This window comes from Astyanax mexicanus, chromosome 25, assembly GCF_023375975.1.
Source record: "Astyanax mexicanus isolate ESR-SI-001 chromosome 25, AstMex3_surface, whole genome shotgun sequence".
Taxonomy (NCBI): Eukaryota; Metazoa; Chordata; class Actinopteri; order Characiformes; family Acestrorhamphidae; genus Astyanax; species Astyanax mexicanus.
Window position 1 is genome coordinate 17724667 of NC_064432.1, and position 26352 is coordinate 17751018.

At 39.0% G+C, this 26352-nt stretch overlaps 1 protein-coding gene across 32 annotated transcripts in view; it reads left to right on the forward strand.

The window, feature by feature from the left end:
• LOC103047288 (adhesion G protein-coupled receptor L3) overlaps positions 1–26352 on the forward strand; it is a 365140-nt gene that overhangs the window by 246929 nt on the left and 91859 nt on the right. For 26 of the 32 annotated variants that reach the window (XM_049472032.1, XM_049472031.1, XM_049472044.1 and 23 more), the window contains 4 exons: positions 1283–1639; positions 6695–6798; positions 11098–11283; positions 19575–19613. In XM_049472032.1, the coding sequence (XP_049327989.1) occupies positions 1283–1639; positions 6695–6798; positions 11098–11283; positions 19575–19613 (686 nt within the window). The remainder of the gene's footprint in view (positions 1–1282; positions 1640–6694; positions 6799–11097; positions 11284–19574; positions 19614–26352) is intronic. The other 6 variants (XM_049472036.1, XM_049472049.1, XM_049472060.1 and 3 more) reach the window with 1 other exon arrangement.

Consider the following 26352-nt stretch of genomic DNA (forward strand, 5'->3'; position numbering starts at 1 on the left):
CTAAACGCTGCAGTCAGATGTAGTTGCTGCTACAGTGAAACTCTCCTAATTGCTGCTGATTGCCACTGGCCGGCCTGTTCGCTCGCTTTATTGCTTTGTTTTGATTCCTTCTCACCTCTCCTCTCTTTCGTTTATCTCCCCTGTCTTCCTCCTCGTATCTTCTTCTTCCTCTCTCTCTCTCTCTCTCTCTCTCTCTGTCTCTATCCCTCTCTGAGGTGCCGTATAGAGCACAGCCTCATAAAGTGCTGCTGACTAAATAAATTTCAGCTGTGTATTTCCAGTCAGTAGTGTTTCCTTCAGGATTTTATTCAGCAGTGGAGGCAGCATACCCAGTTTGGCTATAAAACGCATAGAAAATTGTTATTATATACATTTTAAATTGTGTCCCTAATAACTGTATAGTTTCACGTTAGTTAAGATGATAGCATGATGGCATTGTGACTGTAGGTGATTTATTTATTAGTTCAAAAGCATTACAGATTGTACAGATTCTGTAAAAAAATGTACATAGCTCAATAGTTAGACCAGGAAAATTATCACACATTTATAACTTTCACTTAAGTGATATTATTCTAATTAAGATACAATTGGCTAATTACATGATTACTATTGTCTAATTATGTTTGCATGAGTGTGTATAGACAGAGAAAGATAGAGAGAAGGAGAGCGAGAGAGAGAGAGAGTAATGAAGTGAAAAAGAGACAGAAAGAGTGAGAGAAAGTATAATTGCCAGGAGTCCAGTGCTGTTATGGCGGCGCTGAGCGCTCTTATTGATTTGCTAATATTTGTTACGTTCAGAAAGCCTGCGGCTGTCTGTCTGTCTCTCTCTCTTTGTCTCTCTTTGTGTGTGTGTGTGTGTGTGTGTGTGTGTGCGTGTGTGCATGTGCGCGCGCGTGTGAGTGTAATGTTTAAGTGAAGTGGTTGGAGGCCGAGCTGAGTCTGTTGTGTAAATCTGCCAACTCTAATTGAAGCGCTGATCCTACAGCAGCCCCACAGCTCCCACACTGACACTGAGTTTTTTTTTTTCTCTCTCTCTCTCTCTCTCTCTCTCTCTCTCTCTCTCTCTCTCTTTCTCTCTTTCTCTCTCTCTATCTTTTTCTCTTTGTGTCTGTCCCTTATCACCTGGGCTTGCACCTTCATTAAACAGCTCAGGACATAAGGCAGAGAAAATAAAGGAGATGAGTAAAAATAAGATGGGGTTTATGTAAATAATCTGGTGAAAGTGGAAGTAGAAGTAGTCGTGTTTAGAATGACTCACACTCTCTCTCTTCTGCTTCCTCAGAGTCTTCATCATCTGTTCACATCTTAATGGACACCACGACCACCAGGACCACCACCCGTCCCACCACGGTCTCCATGTCCACCACCACCACTACCACTACTACTGGCACCTCAATGACGACCAGGACCACAACTACAAAGGCTCCACCCCTGACCACTGTTTTCCCACGCACCACCGCCGTTGAGTTACAGCCTGCAGGGGGCGTAGTTCCAGACGCGAGCACACGGCCGCCGCCCTCTTCCCTCCTGCCTAATATAGCTGTGGAGTTCTGCAACCCCACCGTGGAGGCGGAGCTAAACTGGCCCAAAACACGCCAAGGCCTGGTCGCCCTGCAGCCGTGTCCTGCTGGAACTTTAGGTAAAGTCTGATACTGTGCAGGTTAATTGCTTATATTGAATCATCAGTTGACTCAGAAGTGTGTTGTTATTTTATGGTACAAATTATGGTCATATTAAGTAAATATCTATCTATTTTATCAATTACATTATCGAAAATTGCGTTTAGACATAAGCTTCTATTGAAAGATTTAGGAATAGCAGTAAGTAACGTGATTAGTGTTTCTTCAGGGGACAGCTTAGGGGCATCCACACCTTTGTAAGTTATGAGGTGTTATCTTGTGCATGAGACTGAACATTGGTCAGCGTGCTCATGGCAAGAAGATATAAAATATTATAGTTCAAGCGAGGCTTAGCATTGATTTTTGGAGCAGTGGAATGTGTTGTATTTTTTGGGATCGATGTTTCTCTATCCAGTACGTTTAGATGGGATTAGTTAGGGAGTCGGGAATAAGGTTAACAAACATCCTGACCTCACTAATGCCCTTGTAGCTGAATGCAATCAAATCCTCACAGCAATGCTCCTGAATATAATACAAAGCATTCTCTGTACAGACAGTAGAGCTAGTTACTCCAACAAAAGCAGAATATACTTTTTTTTTTTATTATTACCCTTGGTTTCAAAAGGAGCCATGAATGAGCAGGTGTCCCATTGCTTTAGTCCGTTGTGTACTGGTGGAGGATGTTTACTTGTAGCGTCTCGTCTGTTGTTGTGCGTGCGTTTTTCCATTAGCAGTAGTCAGACTCGGAGGGCGAGGGTGTTTTACCTGGGGCCGTGTTCGCTGATTGTTTATTTGTGCTGATTGTCTGGTTTTGTGGCTCCTGTCGCAGAGGTGATGCGTGGGGGTAACGTCAAATTAACACTCAACAATATGTCAGCCTTGCATGTGTGTGTGTTTGTGTGTGTGTTGGTTATATCGAGACTAACAAAGAAGCTAATTTGGCTTGGGCTTTTGTGTGTTTACTGCTCGTTCTCTCTTGATTGAAACCTCAAGTCTGAACTTAAAGTACGAGTTAAGAACCTGCGAACATACACACCCACACACACACAAACACATACATGCAGAGAGTGTCGTGTTTAAAGGGACCATAATCATAGAAAACTACTGTTTTCTTTACTTTTCTGAAATTAAACAAGTTTCAAAATGTGCTGTTCACACCTAGACATACATATAAAACAAAACTGAATTTATTTTAAATGTTTTGTTTTTGTAACATCCCATAAATCTATACATTTGCATGTACCTGCCTTACATCTATTAATTCTTTAGCTCCGTTTACATATGTATACTCATTGACCAAAACATAACTGCTTCCAGTAGCTATGTAGATGATTAGAGGTGTAAGTAGTGTGATTAGATACTGGGTCTTGCCACAAGAAGCCTATAAAAAGGCTCCCAGAGACAGACTTTTGGGTTGTGTACCTCTTGTTGAGAGATCGTTCATGGCTAGACATTATATAGACAATGCACTTGAAGATGTAAAACTGAGAGAAGCAAGATGATAGTTTGGCTGAATTGGCCACCATGTATGCTATCTGTCAGCCAGTCACCATCACCTTTATTTGCATTGGTGTCGTAAACAAGAAATCTGGACTTATACAATCTGAAGCTGTATCATCTTTACAGACAAATCTAGATTATGTGTGGGGTTCAGCGATAGTCTGGTTTTAGTATGGAGGCCTCTTGGTGAGAGCTTTATTCCTTTGGTTCTTGCCCTAACTCTTAGGGTAATGATCAGAGAAGCCTAGAGCCAGGGGTCCACCCCTAGTTGTTAAAAAGTGATACTAACAGCTCAGTGATGTGTATGTGTAGGACATCTAATAACATTTCAAGTAAAAATCTAAACTATCGTTTACTATCCAAATGGACCAACGGCAGCAGTAAATGTGTATTGTGAGCTCTAAACCAAAGAATAAAAAGAAAATACACACTTCAATCAAAAAAAGTTCAAATTCCCTATAACAATTTGAGAAATTTGCTGTAGCATGTCCCTTAGGCTTAGAATGCCTTTTCCCTTTTTTTTTGCTTTTCCACACCAACACAGTTTTGAAAATCTCTCCGCTGCAAGAACACAATGCACTTTACAAATGCTCATGTGAGCATGCCAGCCCAGTAGGTAGCAATATTGCATTATGCAATTGATGTCAAACACCTTGAAAGGAACATCACAGGCCTGTGTACTGAATAAAATGTGGCGCATCAAGCGACAGATATGGTGCGACTGAATGCTAAACACAGCAGCACAGTGCCTATGTATTAAAGAACTGGGAAAATAGTGAATAAGCCATATCACTGCTTCATATGAAGACATTGTATCTCCAAAAAAATTCTGAGTACAGAATATAGTGTTCAACATGAAAATCTTACAATCAGCCTGAGAACAGGTTTCTCATGACAGTTAGCTTTATTGTACTTGGGGCTAGAGATCCCAGATCCCAGTGGAATAGCTTAATGACTATGGGATCCATTGATTGGTTCCCAGGCCATGCTAATGCTTTAGTAATGATGTAGATCAAGGCTGGCAGCAATGTGGGGTGAGACCAATAGCCAGTATCCTAATGTTTTAGTAAGGCTAGTACTAATGTTGGACAAGGCTGGTAGCCAACATGCTAACACAGAGGTAGCGATGTTGGACAAGACCCATAGCCAGCGTGCTAATGCCAAGGTAGAAATTTTGTCTGAGGCATGTAGCCAACAAGCATGCCTTCTTGACTATAATTTTATCATAGAGACGCTCATTGCTATCAGCACCACTAAAAATCAGTCTAAAGTCTCACCACATTAGGCCCCTTTAACACTGTAGAAAAGTTTCGCTGTTTCTGTGGAAGTGATTTTCTGTTCCTCAGTCTGGAGAGCTGGTGTGTGATGTGATGAGGTGTGTTAGAGGGAGAAGGCTCTGTTCTCTTGTCACCTGATATGTGGAGAATTGGCACTGAGCAGGAGTACACGACTCTGAGATAACGAGGAGCTGGAGCTGCTCTATAATCAAACAAAGCCATCTACTTACTGAACAATCCAACAATACACCAAGCACTATGAAAAGCTCTCCCTCTCACACAGTGGTGTAATCCCGCAAAGTGTGGAAGCCAGTCAGTCAGTCAGAAACATGTTAAAGTGTGTCAGTGCTGTAACTGTTTAAAGCAGGTCATTCGTCAGTGGTGTAACAGTTTGGAACATGTTACTGGTCATTAGTCTAACATTTAAGGTGAGAATGGCAATATTAACAGCCATAGTTATTTTTCTGTAGCTAGCTATACTACATATCTTCCTATCAATGTGCACTCTCTCTCTCTCTCTCTCTCTCATTGTCTCTCTTTATCTCTCTCTCTCTCTCGCTTCCTCCCTCACTTATTCCTCTTCATCTTTTCTCCTTTCTCTTCTCTTCCTCCGCAGTGCTCTGTTTATCCTCCCTCGCTACCTTTCACCATCTGTTTCCTTCCCTTTTCTATTTCTTCTCTCACCTCTACTCTGCCCTCTCTCTCCTTCACTCACTCTCTCTGCTCTCACTTTCTCTGGCCCTGTCCTGTCTTTTTTTTTTTTCCTCCTCACATCTCTCTCTCTCTCTCTCTCTCTCTCTCTCTCTCTCTTTGTCTGTCTTTCTCTCTCTCTTTTTTTTCAGTATCGTCCTATGCTCTCTCTTCACTTTCACCCTCCTTCCTCTGTCTCCTTCACTTTTTATCAGGTGAAATGATCGAGTGAGAGCAGCTCTGTAGAGGGAAATGAAATGTCAATCAAACTTTATATCAGTTTAATGCTGTCGTAGTTTGTAGCCCTCTCTCGCTCTCTCCTTCTATCCCTTTTACTTTATCCTACTTTTTTCATATCTGCTGTCTTTGCTGACTTTGGCCAGCTTGTTTATTTATATATATATATATATATATATATATATATATATATATATATATATATATATATATATATATATATATATATATATATTTTTTTTTTTTTTTTTCTCAGGCAGTTTGGTGGTTAGTTAGTGTGATCGTCAAAGCCAATTTTGATCCAAATATACAAAAAAAAAAAAAATCATCAGATTATTTATGTTGCTATGACTAACGCACTCTCTCTGAGACAACATTCACGACACTACTGGGAAAAAAAAAAGGTGATGGTGACTGGGTCAAGTCATCCACCCTAATTCTTTCAATTCAATGATGTCCCCCTCTCAAAGTCTGTCAACTGGGTAAAATGCATTTGAGTGCATTGTAGAGACATACACAATGGCCAGTGGGTGTGAGATGTATTGTTTTTTTCCGGACAGCGACAACAAAATAACAGTAAATACTCTTAGCCATCCAAAGGTTAATTGAAGGCCAAAATGGTTAACCTCATAGCAGCTGAGCACAAATATAACTTCAGATATCCTCATGTCAGAAGTGTGTGAGTGGCTCTCATTAGTGCTAAGAATAAAATGCAACCCTTCAGGGTCCTTAATTGACCTTTAATGATTGACCTAAGGCCACACACTCACACACACACACACACACACACACACACACACACACACACACACACCCAAGGGATGCAGTCTTGGCCCCAATTACGAGCGCTCACACTTTCTGCAGGCCGCCTGCAATTAGACCAACTGTACACATTCATCCCGTCCTGCAGGAAACCACTTAGAGCTGTTAGCCCACGCTAATCGCCTCTTTGTATGCATTGTTTCTGCGTTTCAACCAGCTTTTCAAGCCTTTAGATGATCAAATGAGAAGTATTATCTGATAACAGCCTTTAATTGGCCCCGAGAACGTTGAAATTGTTTGTACGTACAGAGTTTAGCGCTGAAAAAGCTGCAAGTTGATTTGAAAATCAAGCTAACTAACCTAGCAGCTAATTCCCTCTGGAAACTGTAGTGGAGCTGCAGCAAGGATAAGCTGTGTCTGCATGTTTATGTATGTGTATAAGACTAAATAAGCATCCCATTGCACACCCTCATATATAGTAAAAGGTACTTTAACAAAGCCAAGATGAACCAGAGTTTTATACTGCTGCACTCTCAGGGTATTTTTGTGTAAATGCATTTAAAAACGCAAACAACTAAGCTTTATCTAAAGTATTTATTTTTCCATTAGGCACAGCTTCATTCGCCTGTATGGGACCTGAAGGATTGTGGGATCTGCAGGGACCTGATCTCAGCAACTGCACTTCAGCCTGGGTTAACATCATCAACCAGAAGGTAAACACTCTTTGAGCTACTGGTCTAGTAGTTATGTACTCTTGAGAGGAGAATCCAGTTAGAGGTGTTACTATTTTTAACGCTGCTTCCTTGAAAAGGCGATTAACTTTTTCATAAATGCTTTTTAGCCTGCAAGGATGGAGCTATTTAGCATTCAAATCTAGAATTCTTACTTTTAAAGGGGTTTTACAGCATGCACAATGTCTGTACTGCCATCTAGTAGTGACCTTACACAGAGCTGCAGCTAGTTTGCAAAATATGGATCATAATATTAGAGCACATTTTGTCAGCCAGCACCAGACAAAAAATCAATCAGTACCAATACATAGCCAATTACTCCATTCATCTCTTATGAACACAATCACAGCAGTGGCTTGGCAGAAGAGCAGAGGCTGAAATTGTAGCAAAAGATGGATAAACTTTCCTCCTTTTAGAAGAAATACGATAAGGTGTCTACAGATTTTGTACATATAATAAGTCTACATATATATATATATATATATATAAGTGCACAGTATAGCATATAGAGTTATATAGAGTTAATACACGTTAATGTCATGCAACAGTTGCCATCAGGACTTCCAGGACTTCTTCTGAAACCAAGTCTGGATGGACTTTTTGATACTAAATGTTTGAATTTATGTTGTCCTCCACACACTGCAGGTTTCCAGTTCCATAGGAAGCAAAGCATTCATCACATAGTCACCACATTGCTCCACTGTAGACACTGTAGTGTCCTTTACAGAATATTCTTCTGCTGATCCACAGACCTGAAATATTCTGGTTTGTTCCATCACTCCACAGAACAGAATCCTAAAACTCCTGTGGCTTTTTGTCAGACTTGAGCATAATTAATAAAAACGTTTTATTTTGCTTTTAGGTCAGTAAAGGTATACAGTGTTCTAGTGATGCATGAAATGTATACAAAAATAATGCGCACACACATAAGCATAAAGTGAACAGTGTGGAGATGTAAACCTTTTAATCTGAATATATATGTTCTGTAGAGTCAGCAAGAGAATAGCCTCAATTAAACAATGCATAGGGGAGCTCTCTCACTCTTTTTTTTTTCTCTCTCTCACACACATACACACACACACACCCACACACACAGTCACACACAGCCACAAAGCACCACGAGACCTGAGAGCAATAACACTCATGACATTGTGCAAGTACCAAAACCTCAAACCTCAAATAGGCCTATTATCCACATATTGTTACACATTGAGGAAAACACAAATGTGGTGTGTGTGTGTGTGTGTGTGTGTTTAGTGTCTGTGAGTGAGGCAGAAAGAGTGATTTTGATTGCTGCTACAGTTTTTCATTTAAAGTATCCCCCAAAGATAGCCTACGCTTGCCTCTATTTGTACCTTATTTGTTTTTCTAGAAATAAAAAAGGAAAAAATTGCTCCCCCCAGATAAATAGAGAAGAATGAAAAAAAACACACACTTGTTTAAAACAGAGGTTTCGTACAAGTGTCTGAGCTGATTATGGTGGGATTTGGGGGTCTACGTATAGTTCATTAAGCCAGCTCGAATGATTTATGGTCTGGGAATTAAATCTGAGCGCACATATTATTATTCTTTGTTAGACGAATTTATAAGCGAGTGATGCACTCGTAGCCACGGCAACTTAGACTTTCAAATGAGGATCAACCTGTCAGTGTAAGTCTGCAGAGATGGAGTATGTGTGTGTGTGAGAGAGAGATAGAGATAGGAGAGCTGGAATAGGTAGATGAGTGCACTCTGTGCTGGTGGTGTCCAGTGTTTTAGAAGGTAATTAAGTCTGTGTAATTGGCTTAGCTAATAAACATGGAGCGGATGATTGCAAGTGATGGCCAAGTAAATCAATGCACTCGCAATTACACATGCACACACACACACACACACACACACAAATGTAGGCACATACAGTACCAATGAAATGTTTGAATACTTTTGCATTTTGCAGTGCTATAACTTTCAGTGTGTGAAACCTACATACACATATGCATATTCATACTGGATGAAGGCCATTGAGCAATCTGTAAATGTATACTGGATTAAAATGACTACACACTTATTACTTTCAGACTGTAAATGTACAGAACCTGCATATTCATACTGGATTAAATCACTCCGCAGTTAGTGCAGTCACTAACTGCAGGGCAGATTCATACTGGATTAGAATCGCCGAGTACTGATTATTGATAGACTTTAAAAACTACACACTCTGCTGTCAAATTGTAAACCTAATCAACCTGCAAATTCATACTGAATTGAAACCATTTCAAAGTGATTTCAGTCAGCTATCAGGCTGTAAACACTACACCCACAATGCAGATTCATACTGGACTGACAGACAGTCTAGAACCAAAGCTGTGTATTGGCCACCTTCCAGTACTACAGCTAGATTTGTGCTAAAAGCCATGCACTGAAATATTCTTTATTTAGGCCTTTATTTAGGCCTTTATCTTGTGTTCCATAGAATAAAAGTTTCTGGCTGGATGGTTCTAAATTAATGAAACTTGAAAAACTGTAAACCCAAAACCAATCTCCTCCCAAACTGCATCAACAGCGCTGATCTCTCCTGCAGCACGAAGATATAAGAGAAGTGTCTAAATGCAGACTCTGTCACACACCTACACACACGCACGCACACACACACATATACACAATCGCACACACTCAAGCCTGAGCCATTGATTTGATAAGGCATCCTCTGCATCTAGATGTGGCGCCTTTGCTCCCGCCAAGCACCTAACAAGTGCTGTTTTTCTCCTCAGTCTGAATTGGAGCATTTCTGGCTCAACGGGAGCACCGCTGCATTCTGAAACCAGACGACGGCACCACACATGCGAGCGCGTGTGCATTTGTGTGTGCGCATGTGTGTGTGTGATTATGGGAGCTGGCTGGGAGAGATATGCTCAGTAATTTAAGTTCTAGCAGTGAGGACAGACTACTACAAAGCTTCGGTTATTCCTCGCCGGCTACGCGACTCTCATTAGCAAATAAACACATTTGTTCCTTCACTGGAGGAGCTTTTTAATTAAATCCTTCCCTCGAATAAAAGAAACACTCTCTAGAAAAAAAGAAAAGAAAAGAAAGGAAGTGCAGCCGTTCACCGGAGCCGCTCTGTTACGATTGGGTTGTGTATGGTATATTTATATAATAATTTATTTCCTTATTTATCTGTTTATTTATTTTTATGTCCTGACTTATCAGACATATGGCACAGCCACAACAGGAATTGATGAACCCGTCTGAGATGGAAACCCGTTCTCCAAAGCCCTGGAGCACAGGAAGGCTTGGTGAAGGCTTTTAGATCCGCAGCCTGTGGAAAACAGAAACAAAAAAGTCCCCAAAAAACAACATTTCATCACCAGCTTTAGGCTTTAACTGCCAGGCTTTTAGACTCCCTGCAGAAGGAATGTTGTCTAGAAGCTCTTGCTCCTTGGATTGTCTTCCTAACTCCATTATAAGGCCTTTTATATGGCCTTGATAGTGCAGTGTTTGTGCTGTCCAGTCCAAAGTAGCCTACAGTCTATGCCAGACTCTATTAGACTGGCATGGACCATTTGTAATCTGAACTGGGACGCTTCCATGGCTTTTTTCTGTAGATCTCGGACTGCAGGTCTTATATCTTCTATAATTTATTAATATGGTCTTAAAGAGGTTCTAAATAACTATTTTCTGTTGATCAGGACTTCAGGATTAGGGCTGAAGGTCCATCCATCTTTCTTTCTTGCTTTTCACTTTTTCCTTATTAAGTTCCTCATTGGTTAGGACTTTATGAGATGGACTGTGAAGTCCACCTGAACATAATTTCAAGTCATGTTCTGATTTCCAGTGGGTCAGCCTTATCTAAAATTCTCAATTTGTGGCTTTGGTTGAGGATTGGTTCGGACTAATAAGTAGAACTAACCGTAAAGTATGTATTGATTGACATCCATAGATGCCATTTAGTCATTAGATTTGTATTCCATGTTAAACCACCATAATGTAGTCACCATCATATTGGGATTACCAACTCATCCTAAATCATTCCAGCATGCATTGATATTAGGCATGGTGCCAATAGGTTCATGTCTATCTGTTTCACATAAAAAGAGTATTTTTTGGCAATACTTCGCTCTAAAGGGACTCGACAGGTGCTGTATGTTTGTGGTTGCATTTACAAATCTCTGTAAGCAAAGGTTGGAATATAAAGTAGCTAAATGCTGCATTCATTAAAATATGTGTTCAGATATTATAAAAATTAAGATATAGTGGGCTTTATAATTATTTATTTATACACTCACTCATTTTTCCTTACAGATAAAAGCTGGAGAGCCAGCAGCCATCATCTCCCGGGAGCTTTCAGAGCAGACTAAAAGCAACGTCCACGCTGGGGACATCACCTACACAGTCCGAGCGCTGGGTCAGCTGGTGGAGCTGCTGGACGTCCAGCTCCGGAATCTGACCCCCGGGGGCAAGGACAGTGCCGCCCGCAGCCTCAATAAGGTACTACAGCACTCTGCTAGTATAATATAGAGCAGTAAAGCTGCAGTAAACTCCATACTGCACTCAACTGCTGCTTTATAAATGAGTTTTACACAGGGTTTCAATTTTGCAAGCCAGCTGCCCAGTCCAGTTGTGTTTGATTTAGCATCCCAGCAATCTGCTGGACGCCCTGGATCCTTTCCAAAAGGCTTTAGCCCAGAGAGCCTGCCGGTTAGAAGTGATCACACACTGTGCTAAGGCTGTTTGACAGGTTCAGAGAACAGCTTGTATGGAATAAGGCTGAAAATGTTCAGATGAGGTGAAGGCCAGTAACTGCCGGGCTTATATCATATTCACACTGTCCATTCCCAACCATCATTATTTTCACTCAACAAATACTGTACCTCTCTCTCACTCTCTTTACTTTGCTCCCGCTTTCCCTGATTAATTCTCTGTCTGATGCTCTTGCTCTCACTCTCACTAATTTCTCTACCGCTTTCTTACTTTCTCTTTTTGCCTCATTTTAATGTTACCCTATCTCTCCTTGTCTTCTTGTCTTATTCTCTCTCTTGTTCTCCCTCTTTCACACTCTCTCCCTCTTCTGTTATCTTTACCTTTTTCTTTCTTCTTCTCTCCCTTTGACTTCTGCTCACCCTCTTTTAATTCTCTTTCACCCTTTCTCCTATTGACTTTCCTTCATCCTGTCTCTCTTAAAACTCTCTCTTTCTCTCTCTCTCATGCTCACTCTCACGTTAATACTCTCTCTTTCTACCACTTTCTCACTTTCTCTTTTTATTCCTATTTCTTGCTTTCTTGCTCAATTTTCTCTTGCTCTCTTTTTCTTTGTCTGTGTCTTTGCCGCTCTCTACATCACTCTCTTTAATGCTCTTAAACTGTTGATTTCTCTCTCTGTCTTCTTTCCTTAGGGTTCTCTCTTTCTCTTTCTCTCTCTCTCTCTCTCTATCTATCTCTCTCTCTCTCTCTCTCTCTCTCTATGTCGCTATGTTGGTGTGTGTTGCCTGTTGCAGACTTTATCTTCACTATGGAGAAAGAAAGTAATTGATAGAAAGTCAGAAAGAGATGAAGATATGGAGTGACAAAAAACAATAAAACAAACTGAAAGAGAAAAAGAGCTGGGTGAGAGAGAGATATGGAGAAGCGTAAGGAAGACAGAGAGAGGCAGGTGGTGGTGCTGTCAGAATAAAGTAAAGAAGTAGATAAAGAGTGAGAGAGAGTGCGTGAGGGGGTTAGAGAGGCAGTGACAGTGAACAGTGGGTGTAGTTTTAATGATGTGTGTTTTAATGGTGTGTGTACAGTAGCTGAATGACCCCCTGCATGTGGTCCAGCTGTGCTGAGGTCAGGATTGGGATGAACTATACCAAGGCCGAAACACTGCTGGGGAAATTCACTGAAATGCACTCGTCTGTCAGTGTTTACAGCCCCTGCAGTAACTTTACTGCGCATAACCTGCTGCTGTGCGTCGTCTACAGCTTCATGCACCAGGTTTCACTTCATATTAAGCTTTAAATTACTGATCATATTAAGCTCTGACAGTATTAGTGAAAGGTGATCTACCTAATGCTGAAAAGGTACCATGTGTAATGATCAAATCTCTGATCTCTTACATTTTGTCAAAAAATGCTAACTAATAGTAGTAGTGATAGATATGGAAGTAGAATTAAGGAAAACGCAGCTAAGAAATTCAGTGTTTCTTTACATGCACTATGACTTTTATTTGATGGCAGACAGGATGAATTTCATGTTTTATCTGGTCAACCTTACTTCATTTGATAATATACACCCATTCCTGGATGTCAGGTCTGCAACACATTATAGAATTGAGGTAAAAAACGAAACAAGACTGAATAATAATAAATAAAATTTCAAACAGACGTTGTCATCAGATGATTTTAATCCTGATTTGGTGCAAAAGCAGTATTCACGAAAAACTAACCTTTTGACAAGCAGTTTGCCAAATATTGTGTGAGGAAATTATTTAAATATTTTTGGGGAAAAAAATAATGGATCCTATAGAAAGAAAAGAAAATGTAATTGCGTAAAGGGCAAGTATCAAAGCGGCACTTTTTTAGGGATGTGAATGCATTTTCAACAAGATAATGCAAAACCACATGCTGCACCCATTATAATGGTATGGCTGTGGAAGAAGATGATGCAGGTACTGGACTGGCCTGCCTGTATGCAGTCCTGATCTGCCCCTTTATAGAGAATGTGTGGGTAATTTTTTAATGGAAAATGTGAAGACTTTAAGACTTTAACACTTTAGGATGTGTTTGCAGAAAGAATTGGACAAAATATAACACCAAAACAATTTCTTGGTATCCTCTGGCCCAAAGGGTTGTTTAAATGTTGTAAGAATAAATGGCAACATAAAAGTATTAGTAAAGTAGTATATGTGTCATTCTAAAAAACTTTTATTTAGACTGTTTAATGTTTAAGTTCTAATTAGATTCCCTTTCATGGACACCGGAATTTAATACATTTGATAATTAAATGAGACCAATGTCTGCAATACTGGAAGAGTTCAAATAAATTAAATTAAATTACAGATCAATTTTCTTTCCAGGAATGTTTCCTAAAAGACCCTGAAGGTCCCACACTTTTACAAATAGTCAATCCAAACTTTTGACCAGCATTTTAAATCTCAGCAGTGTGTGAGGAGATGGGGGATTTTGAGAATTGTAGAGCGAGAGCCGGCTTCTTTTGAGATCTGACAGCACTGTTTGAACACGGCGACATGTTTCCGGCACGTTCCGCCGCTAGAAAAACACAGAGAGTGGAAAAAGCAAACACACGGCAGGATCTGAAAATGTCAGGCTGCGAGCGGCTCTCCGCCCGTCGTCTTGGCGGAATAGAGACACACCTGCTTCTGTCTCACTTCCAGATGGGCTGGGGTTCGGCCGCCTCCTGAAGGGGGAGAGAACTGACAGGCAGGACGACCGTGCGCACATCGAGCTACACGCGCGGGCAGGCGGCCTCTTATTGACCCCCATGTCGTTATAGCTAAAGCGTACAGCAGCTGCTTCAATCATAAACGGCCCCTGTAGTGATCGAGACAAAAGCATCTCAACTAATGAGAACGGCACAGATCAATGATGCAGGACTGGTATCTCTGCAGATTAGCCTTGCTTTTTCTGTAGACTTTGAGTTTGAATGAATCTGACAGATTTGGAGTAAGCAACTAGCCTTCGAGTAAAGTGCATGACACAGCAGATAACTGTACATACTGTCTATGACATAAAAAGGCTCATACCTTTAAGAAGGAAGTTTACAGGACTAGGAAATAACACTATTAGAAACACTTGCTGCAGTACAAGCCTAAATCAAGACCCATCCACCCCCAAGCTTAACAGTTGATAAGGTGCTATTTTAATTAATTTATTGTGGCTCATTTTGGCCAAAGTAGTAGTAGTTGTAGTAGCAGGAGAAGAAGTAAACATTGTGGAAGTAGTAGTAGTACTGGTAGTAGTAGTAGTAATTGTAGTAGCAGGAGAAGAAGTAAACATTGTGGAAGTAGTAGTAGTACTGGTAGTAGTAGTAGTAGTAGTAGTAGTAGTAGTTGAAATGGTAGATGTAGTAGTAGCACTATTAGTAGAAGCTGTAGTGATTGTAGCAGTAGTAGGGGTAAAAAAAGTAGTAGCATTAGCAGCAATAATAATAGTAGTAGAAGTAAAAGTGGTACTTAAATTATACAGAGTAATAGTAATAGAAGTAGCATTAGCAGTAATAATAATAGTAGTAGTAGTAGTGGTAGTAGAAGTAGTACTTGAAGTAGGTCAAGTAATAGTAATAGAAGCAGTAGAATCAGTTAAGCTATTACTAGTTTCCTAATAAAATATGTAATCTTCCCTTTTAATGTTGAAACAGTCCAATTACTGGATAACTGTCTTATGGAAAAACCTGCTTTAGGCCTACACTTATTAAAGGCAGTCTGAAAATACTCTAGGTCTGGGAGAAGGGAATGGGCCGTCCAAATGAGTAGGTATATCTGTCTGAACCACTGGACACAATTGTAGCTTCATTCCTCTTCAACGGAAACGAATGCAATTAGAGCATCCTTGTTTTCTACATTCGTTAATATTAGCACTTAGCATTTAGCTTTTAGTTAATGTTTCCAACACAGGCCTAAACATGGTGAAGCAGAGCATATTTTCTACACTAATAACCCAGACCTTCAGAGATGCACCCTCCCATGGCTTACAAAAGAGTGTAAAGCCAGTGAGTGACCCTAGAAACTGGCAGAGCAGGTGCAAATTTGGTAATAAAAACAAATCATCCCAGAAAAAAAACACATGCTGTCCTTTCTTTAATAACACTGGTAGTATGATTTGGTATGGGAAGATCTAGCTAGTTAATAGTTAGCAGTGACGAAACCGAAGAAAAAAATAAATACATTAAAATTCGCTTATTAATTCAATACGTTTAAACAGTAACCTGCAGCACTTTAGCTGTGTTGTTTATTTCAACAGAAACAGTCTCTATCTCTCTCTATCTCTTTTTTTGTCTTTCACCATCCCCCCCTCCTCCCCCAAGGTCAATTCAATCTCTGCACTCCTTTCCCCATGTAGCTTAATCCCTCTCTGCTGGTGAAAGCGACATGTCGGGCCATCGCGTTAGCCCCCGGGTTCGTTCTGTGCTCGCGCTCTGAAAGATTCCTTTGATAGCAGCACAATGGGCTTAGCCTTCAGACACAGCACGAGCGAGGCTGCGAGCGGAGAGATCTCAGGCACTTTACAGATGAAAGAAACTCGAGAGCTCTTAACCGGCGACGCTAACAGGGGAGCTAACGGGGAGGAGAAGCTCTACACTCTGAAGATGGCGGCCGTCGCAGCCGTTTAGGCTCAGGCGTTAGCATGCTGTCACAGCTAGCGACAGGGCCACCAAAAGTGTTAGCGCTGTTTATTTTTGGTCCTGCGAGGAAGACGAGGCTGGTTCCTCTCAGGATCTCCATAATTCATGTGCTACACGTGTGCTTCAAAGGCTGTAGCTCAGCTGTGGGGGGCTGCTGGAGTGGACGAACAAGGTTTAGTGCACTAGTATGCTACCTTGTTCAATAAATTTCCTCCTGCTGATGAGTGGTCCCCAAGCACAGAGTAGAGGGGTGGGTTCTTTCTGTCAATCAGAATCTAGTTTGAGTCTGTTCAATTTAGTTTAGTGGGCTTAATTGGAAAATCTCAATATTTTATAAATAGGTAAATTTATGTAAACATTGTTTTTTAAACAGTGACTTAACAATAGGATCGTAATATCAAACTGTTTTATGTAGAAAAAAAGTATTATACAGGCCTTTTAAAAAGGGAAATAAAAATTGCATGATTATATACTTCCAGGGTGCTTCAGTGGCTTCATCAGTGTCTCTGATCAGTTTTTTATCATAAAGTGTGTGCCTAAAATAAGCTTGTATATTCCTAACTGTATTCTGTATTTTATTTTAATTAATTTAATTAATCCAAACCAGATTTAAATTTTGGGTTATTATTAAGTGTATGGTTATTGTGGTTGGTTACAACAAGTGAGAACACTAATATGTAAACCCTGAGGCACACCATACTTTTCGGTCTATGTACAGTGTTTGAATATATTTTCCAAACTAACGTTGTGTTCACATTTGGCAAATTAAATTAGATTTAAACAAACCACATTCAATGTGGTAAAAGTATATTGTTTAATGTGCTTAGTTAAAACAAGTGAGACCATTGCCATGCAAATCCTGGTGCACAACATCATTGTTGGCATATGTGCAGTTCTTGTTCTGTAAACATTACAATTTTTTCTAGACTTAGATTGTGTTCACACTTTAAATGTTGGACTTTATACAAAATAGACCAGATTCAATTATAAAAAAATGTACAAGTTAATGTGGTTTGTTAAAATAAAAAAGAACAATGATATTATATATATATATATATATTTTTAACTTTAAACAGGTTTTGCTTTTGAATTTCCATGCTCGGTTTTTACATTTGCTTTCTAAAGCACTTATAATATCACAAAGCAATAAAATATGCAATATATATATTATGTATATTTGTCAGGTCTTTAGTCTGTCTGCTTCTTATGTCTGTGTTATTCTCAGGTCTGTGTTTCATTCCCAGTGTTTTTCCACTCACCTGTGTTCATTTGTAGCTCCGCCCCTTCGTCCCAGGTGTTTCCTGTTCCCTGTGTGTGTGCACCTCTATTTAAGGTCCGTGTTCCATTTCCCCGGTGTCGATCCTTGTACGTTTATCGTCTGTCAGTGCTCCATGTTTTCCCCAGTTTCCTCAGTCCTGTTTTCAGTAAATCCATGTGTATTTTGTAATTGTTTTCGTTAATAAATCCCTTTTTGTTTGTCCGCCTCCGCGTCCTCCCTGCACCCGCACCTGACAATATTATATTATATAATGCCATCAGTTTCAGAACTGATTGTACCAGAACTTGGGAATTTAAAGTGACACATCAAACATTCACATCAGAAATTAATATATTTTTGCTCATAACAAAGCCAGTTTGCAGAGAAAAGACAAATATTGAGCCTGTATTTAGTCTGTTTAGACATGTTCAGTAGTTCCAGCCAACTGCACCAGAGTTCATTTGGAAGTGGACCGAGCTCAGGGGGTCTCAGTCCACTTGTTTGGTCCACTCCAGGGTTGTCATGGCAGCCTTGTCACTTGTTCTAACAAACAGCACAAAAAGAGCAATCAGGGTTTGTTTTAATCGAAAGCACCAATCCTGCCAATGGAGAACACAACCTGTGACTAAGCAGCATTGCTGAAGGGAGCTGTGTTTTCACTGACATGGGCCTGATTCTCCGTTTCTGAGGCTATTTTCTATTTTCTGTGGCCAGCTAGTCTATGGTAGTGCACTGACTATAGTATTATGATACAATGAGACAAAATAATACATCGTTTTGCTGCTGCCAGTCAGTATTTTGGCACACGTGTATTTATTTTTGAAAAAAATGGCCTAGATGTTTTTGTTTTTTTTTAGCAATAGGGGTGTAATGAGGGTGAAAACTCACGGTTCAGGTACTATCATGTTTTATCTTGCTTATGTAATCCTTTAAGCGGCAATATGCAGTTTTTTTGTCATAAAGTAATAGATCAAATATCATTTTTCTTTGTAATTGGTAGAATAACATCTATATTCGCTACTTTGAGCTCACTATCTAACATTGTGTGCAAAAAAAGTTTCAGCTCAGTTCATATGCTTTCTTAACTTTCAGTGATTTTTTTTTTTATCTTTCAGCTTGTCCAGAAAGGCATGTGTAAAACATGTCCTTTAGTGGTGGATTAACTCCTCAGACTCTGACTGTAATCGGTTAAATAATAACAATAATATTGAATATTGAACCTTGTGGAACTCAGCATATAGTCTAATTCATGGACGTAATTTTTCAAAAGCCAGTTTTGCTCCCCTGCAGTTTTTACAGTTAAAAACCAAAGTCACGCTATATTAAATAAAGACGGATCAGACATTAGGACCAAGCAGAAAACGATCGCTCAAGCGGAAGCCAGTTTCCCTTTAGACCACCGACAAGCTAATCGACTGGCTCTGACGTTTCTTGCTAACGTGCCACTGGTTGTCCCGGCTGTTACTCGTCCATGGTCCATGGTTTAGCTAATTTAAACAAATATCGTCCGATTGCATGTCGGGCTAAAATGCACTGATACTCAAAAACAGCCAATCAGTCCTCATGTCTCTAGTCACATGGCTTTTTAATAAATAAGAACAGAATTGGGGAATTATCACTGTAAAAGTAGCAACAGCGGTTAAACTATATTTCACAACTATTGTTAAACTTTGGCAATTAATTTGTGGTTTACATGCAGGCATTACTGTGAACGCAGATCATTTACGATTTATTATACTGGCACATTATTACTGGCTGACAACAGCTATGCACAATTTCAAAAACCTGTTTTGCCCATTGACACAAAAACACTGAAAATTCTTTGTTCAGCCTCGGTGGTTGCAAACTTTTAAAAAAGATTTAGAAATTAATCACTATCTCTCTCTCTCTCTGTTACTCTCTCTGTTCTTTATACATTTCTCTCACTCCATATTGCATATTTTTTCACCTTCTCTTTAATACTCTTACTGTGTGCTATTCGATCTCTTCACAGCACTGTATATTGTATAACCTTGAAACTTTCATTTTCACTGAATTAATTTCTATCCTACGTTTGAATTTTGAATTTGAATTATAGATCAGGATGAAAATATTGCTATAGTATATTTATATGTGTTTAGAGTCTGTGTATGTGTGTGTGTTTTTCTCTTATATCTGCTCTAATGAATTTATCTGGGCTTTGCAGCTGCAGAAAAGGGAACGCTCCTGTCGATTTTTCGTCCAGGTATTTCCGTCCTCTCTCTTTAATCTCTTACCTTCACAACATCCCCATTCATTTAATGTACACACTTTAAAGGTGCAGTCTGAAATTCATAAAATTTATTTCTGTGTTTTCAATCTGTAATGTGTTGCTGGCTTTAATTTTAACATGGCTCCCTATGTGTAAGAATTAATATCTATAAATAATATCTGTAAAGAATAGATAAACAGTTGCCACAGATTCTGCTTACAGATGAAGTCAATGGACAGCTCCTGATGGAAATAAAATAAAATATAAAATACATAAAAAAAAATACCAACTAAAACATTACAAGTTCACACTTTGATGTATTCCCATGAAAATCATTAAAATGACAAGAATACACTGTTAATTAAAATGTTGTGATATTACAAAACAAAACTGTATAACTGTATAAAAAAACACAAAATAGTCAAACCATACTGCACATTTTTCATGCACATAATTAATACAACATAGATATACAGTATTGTGTAATGATACAGTATTATAAAACCACATTACTACATTATCCGACCATTATCAAATGAAAACTTTGATGGTTCTGTATTATTCAAATCTTGTGTTTTTCATTCACCACATTGTTCATCCAGACAATTTAACACTATTTTAATTTATTTTAGACAATCCTTGACTGATGTTCCATGCTAACATTGCTAGCATTGTCCCAGATTAGCATTTAAATTGAAAATCTCTGGAATATAATCAAGAGCAAGATGGATAATCACAGCCATCAAACCAAACTGAACTGCTTGAATTTTTTGCACCAGGAGTGGCATAAAGTTATCCAAAAGCAGTGTGTAAGACTGGTGGAGGAGAACATGCCAAGATGCATGTAAACTGTGATTAAATGCCAGGGTTATTCCACCAAATATTGATTTCTAAACTTTTAAAACTTTATGAATATGAACTTGTTTTCTTTGCATTATTTGAGTTCTGAAAGCTCAGCATCTTTTTGTTTTTTCAGTCATTTCTCATTTTCTGCAAATAAAATGCTCTAAATGACAATATTTTTATTTGGAATTTGGGAGAAATGTTGTCCATAGGTTATAGAATAAAACAACAATGCTCATTTTACTCAAACATTTACCTATAAATAGCAAAATCAGAGAAACTGATTCAGAAACTCAAGTGATCTTTTAATTTTTTCAAAGATGTATATTGTGATACAAATTTTGGCCATATCATCAAGCACTACTCAGAACTCTGAGATTTGAGTTGAAACAGAATGCAACGTAAGTACCTGATGTCTGTATTATCCTATGTTTAAATGTCCCTGTTATTCAGATCAAATATTTAAAATGTTTATTTGCAATATTCAACAACTGGCCATTGACTTCTGAAATCTGAAAGGTTTTATTTTTTGTAGTTATTATATTCCACACATAGAGCCTCATGTTGAAATAGTAATATATGGTACTTCATAGTGTGTTACAGACATGGCAGGTAGATAAGAGGTTGAATAACACCGGACTGCTCCTTTAACTCAGTGTACAGTGTATTTGTGCATGTGTAGCACACCACAGTCTGCCCTTCATTTATCCCGGGGTCATGTTGTGTCTTGTTTGTGTTTGTGCTCAGGTCAAGCCGTCGTCCTTTGAGGCCTTGAACTGAAACATAACCTCTGCCTCTGCAAATTGCTCATAATAGTCCAGTGTCTAGAGCACAGCCACTGAATGTCGTGCATGCTAAAATCCGAGACCGCGGTGTCTTCACTTATTATTCCATTCTGTTGAGGCCTCGAAGTATGACCCTTGTTTTTGTCATTGAACGGGCTTAAAACTCCTCCAGTTGCTGATTTCAGGCCAGGTTTACTGGTTCATAATGCATATTTAGTAGTTTTATTGTCATTTGGGACGATCAGAAGCATTCATTCTGAATTAGCTCTTGGATGTCTGGAGTTATTACATTAGTACTCTTTTAGTGTAGCGATTCTTTAGAAAACATAAAACTCACTTCCCTATGTTGCCATCTTGATTTTAAATTTAAGTTTTAAATATAGCATAAATGAAGTATGGCTATTATAGGCCTTATATTAACGTTAATATTAATTTGGCACACTTGGATTTGTCCGTATGTGAAAACAAACCAAACAACAAAAAGTCCACAAACTCTAACATTAACTGATTCACACAAGAGCAAACCAACTATAAGTGTGTAAACACACTTCTGCACTTAATTCAAGGCCAACAATAAAAAAAAAGTAGTATTTTTTTCCTTGATGAAGTATGTAGTATTTTGTACTGTACTTAGTACTCTATTTTTACATTAAATTAAAATCACCTTGCATAAAATAAAATATCACCTCTCCTACATACTCCTACATATAATGTAAATGTGGAATGGCTTAAAATGGTAGAATTCTAACTTTCCACAGAATTTCAGTCTATGAGCTACGAGCTATAAATAGTTCCAGCAAAAGGACATCATGCGTTTGCTATGTGGCGATAACTCCTAAGTTCTAAGAGTTAAAAAGAATTCAAATTAACATGCTAACGCAGTAATTAATTCTGTCCCTATTTAGATGCCTTTCGCTGTAGGCAAGAGCTGAGGCAGTGACTGGAGAAGTGTGTGTGTGAGTGTGTGTGCCAGTTGTGTATTAAGACACAACAGATGAAAAGCTGTCTTGCTGCCTGTGCTGTTTGAGAGATGACTGTGTGTGTGTGTCAATGCTCTTTCCATGTGTTCTCTGTCTTGTGGGCGAATATAAAGTGAATTATATTTCCTGTTCTTCATGGAATAATGTGATAGCGTTTAACGATTTATTGTTTTGAGAAAAAGGCGAAGAGCATGCTCTGGTTAGAAATGTGGAAAAAAAAAGTGTGAATATTTGAAATATGTTTATTCATTAGGCTCAAGCAAAGTGTGAAAGCATATCTAGCACCGAGCCCTCAACATAACCTATAGTGGATCAATATACGACCTTCTTGCAGTTTACACCAGCAATAGAACATGATCATTAACAAAATTTGTGTTAAAAAATATGTGCATTATTTTTATTTTATTTATTTATTTTTTTCATTATTTTAATATTAGTACCTTTCTTACCATAATGAAACACAATTACTGTTTTTCTACTTACTGTATTCTTGAACAGATAAGGCTGGGACAGAATGAACAGTGCAAATGATAAAGAAACACTGTTTCTTACATTTACTTCTACACTTTTATTTAATTGCAGACAGTATAAATAGAGTATATTCTATATGTTTTTTTTTCAGATTTATTTAATTTTATTTTTTAATATGTGTGTTGCATTGGTATAAGTGGATCAGACACAGCAGTGCTGCTGGAGTTTTTAACCCCTTTACATTACATTACATTACATTACATTACATTTGGCAGACGCTTTTGTCCAAAGCGACTTACAATAGTCAAGTACAATGTAAAATAAGTTTAAAGGTAAAACATCTTTGGATAGGGATAAAAGGAGGTCAAAGGGGAATAATAGGATAGAGGAGTGAAGGAGGGGAAGAAGGAAATGAGGTTAGAAGTAGTTAGTGTGTTAGAGGTGTTAAGAGAGTAAGTGCTCTTTGAAGAGCTCTGTCTTCAGGAGTCTCTTAAAGATAGCGAGAGATTCTAATGATCTGGTAGTGGAAGGTAGTTTGTTCCACCATTGGGGAACTCTGTATGAGAACAGTCTGGATTGCTTTGTGTGAATGTTTGGCAAAGCGAGGCGACGTTCATTGGAGGAGCGCAGCGGCCGGGAGGTAGCGTAAGCCTTCAGGAGCGAGTGCAGGTAGCAAGGAGCCTGTTCTGTCATCACCTTGTAGGCGATAGTAAGAGCTTTGAATTTGATGCGAGCATCAACTGGTAGCCAATGGAGCTCAATGAGCAGCGGGGTGACATGTGCCCGTTTTGGCTGGTTGAAGACCAGACGTGCTGCTGCGTTCTGGATCATCTGGAGTGGTTTTACTACCTTTATAGGCCTTGGTCTGTATATTCTGAAAACTTTGAGAGCATTTGAGATTCCTCACTTGCAGAAGCTGCCTGCCTTTCCGCTCTCTACTCCAGCTAATAATTTCAGAAAAAGAGCAATCAACCCGAATTCTTACATTTAAAAATAGACATAAAAATTAGAAAACTGTAATAAAAGGAAATGTTTGAAGGACATTAAAGGCTTGATTTGTGTTAGAGAAATCACTGGTTTAAAATTAACTTTAGGAAAGTGCCAGTTTTATAGTGTTTGTTCATATATTTCAACAGTTACAGGTTTACTTGATTTTTTAAAACATTTTCTATTACAATTATGATTTTGACTAACGTTTCTTTTCAAAAAAGAAAATGTTTATGTAATGATTAAAAAGAAATCTTAAAGCCATAGGGATGTAACATCAGGCAGAAAATGCCTCAATGTTAAGTGGTTAAGCACTGTGTTTTAAACACTATCCTCCACTCTAATAGACAGTCCTATCTAGCTGCTCCACCCTGTAGAAAAATTGTAGAAAAGTTTGTGTTGGTCATCCTCTATTCCTTCCCCAATAATCACAGGAGACTGTTTGGATTGGCTGGATATTTATGCTTGGTGGACTGTTCTTAGTCCAGCAGTGACACTGAGGTGTTTAAAAACTCCAGCAGCACTGCTGTGTCTGACACACACTACTAACATCCCCACCATGCCAGTGTCACTGCAGTGCTGGTAATGACCCACCACCCTAATATTACCTGCTTTTTGGTGGTTCTGGTTGATGATGGTTCCTCCAACAAAGTACTTTAAGCACATAATATTAAGCACTGTGTAGATTAATAGATGTTTTTTTTTATTATTATTTGCATTTGATATAAAAAAGTCTGCTCTGTGGTGAAAGCTCAGAAAAACAAAGCAGTGGTGAGTTTGCTGGAGTTTGAGCTGGACGTTAACTGGTCAGTGGATCAGTGTGTGTAGAGCACAGTGCTGTGTGTGTACGCAGGCCTGCAGTCAATAAGTACATGATGGGAAGAGCGAGGGATAGCAGCAGGAGTCAAACAGGCCAGACTGTGTGTGTGTGTGTGTGTGTGTGTGCGTGCGTGTGTGTGCGTGTGCTGCTGTGATGAATGCATTATTGATGTTCTACACCATCTATATTTCACATCCGCTGCAGATGTGTATATACTGCAGTCGAGCACGAGCAACACACACACACACACACTCCGCTGTAATACCCGGGGATGTGTACACCCATAGGCATTGCCTCACGCAATACTTTAATATAGAATATTTCATTAATATGTACACACACACACTCACACACTTTTATACAGATGTAAATGTGCAGTTCAATACTCTCTACTGCCCTAACGTGATTACACCGGGCTCTTCATTTCTACTGTTTCAGTCATTAAGTTCATTAACTTCAATCCCCAGGATAAAGTATAAAAACAAAGAAAAATATTAACCAAAGAAATTCACAGAATCAGCAACAGCTCGGTATACTATTATATGTTTCAGTGTAATTTGGATCAGTTTGGGAAGAGGAATGAATGAAAGAGGGAGGGGGGACAAAGAAGAAAAATGGACGAACAACAACGTAAAGAAGCAAGCAATGGAGGTAGAAAGACACAAAGAAAGGAATCAAAAAGAAGCATAAACAATAGAAAGTTACAGTAAGAGGTAAAATTAAGTAATTTAAAGTAAAGTAATGAACAAAGAAAAAAAATAGTTAAAAAGAAAGAAGCAAACAAGCAGGGGAAGCAAAAGAACAGAAGAAGTAAAACAAAGAACAATATATCAACAGAACAAAGAACATCAGAATGTGTATCTTATAGAGTGATGTTTATCTGATGAGGGCAGAGTTACACGGTTGTTAGTGGAGGGGTATATTCAGTGCATTTGATTAACTTTTAGGACCTTACATTTTGGAACCACAGTTGGAATGAGAGGGACTGTGTTTGTGATGCAGTAAGACGCTGGTATGGATGGACGATGGAGTCCTCTCCCCCTGCGGCTTCAGACCCATAATCTCTGTGTCCGGCTACGTCTCATTAACACTGTGTGTGTCTTTTTATGTGTGTGTGTGTGTGTGTGTGTGTGTGTGTGTGTGTTTGTGTGTGTGTGTGTGTGTGTGTGTGTGTGTGTGTTGTGTGTGTGTGTGTTTAGAGACCTGAATTGGAGGCATCCATTTTGTTGATGTAGGATATTATGGTTGTGTTCCAGCTCTCTCCCTCATTAGGTCCAATATTACCCGGACAGACACGCTGGATGACCGTCCAGAAGGCCTCCCTCATATATTGGCTTTGTTTTTTCCTCTGTATAGATCACAGTGCTTAGATACACTCTTTACATGTTCAGAAGTAGAAGTATTGGATGGAGATGGGTGTTCTCCATCATTCAGGAGAACACAGTTCCAATGCTCCACAGTGGGGCCAATGCTCTAGTGCTTTATACTCAGCGATGGTTAAAACTTAAAAAAAAAAAAAAATAGCTGGATACTGTATTAATTAGGACAGGGGTCCACAAAGTTTTGGACATATTGTGAAAGCACCTGCACCTTATCAGTATGTATGAAGTGGAACCAACAAGACCAGAATGTGGATAAACAAACACACACACTCACACACACACACACACACACACACAGTCAGTTTCAAGGCTTGTTTCTTCCATTAGTCTCTGAGATGCTCTAATGCATCCCTCATGGCTCTTTTCATCCCAACAGAGCTTTTAACTATGTGTGTATTCGTGTGTGTTACTGTGTGTATGTATGTTTGATGCACAACCAAAGTCAGACAAAAGTTTTCTTTCCTC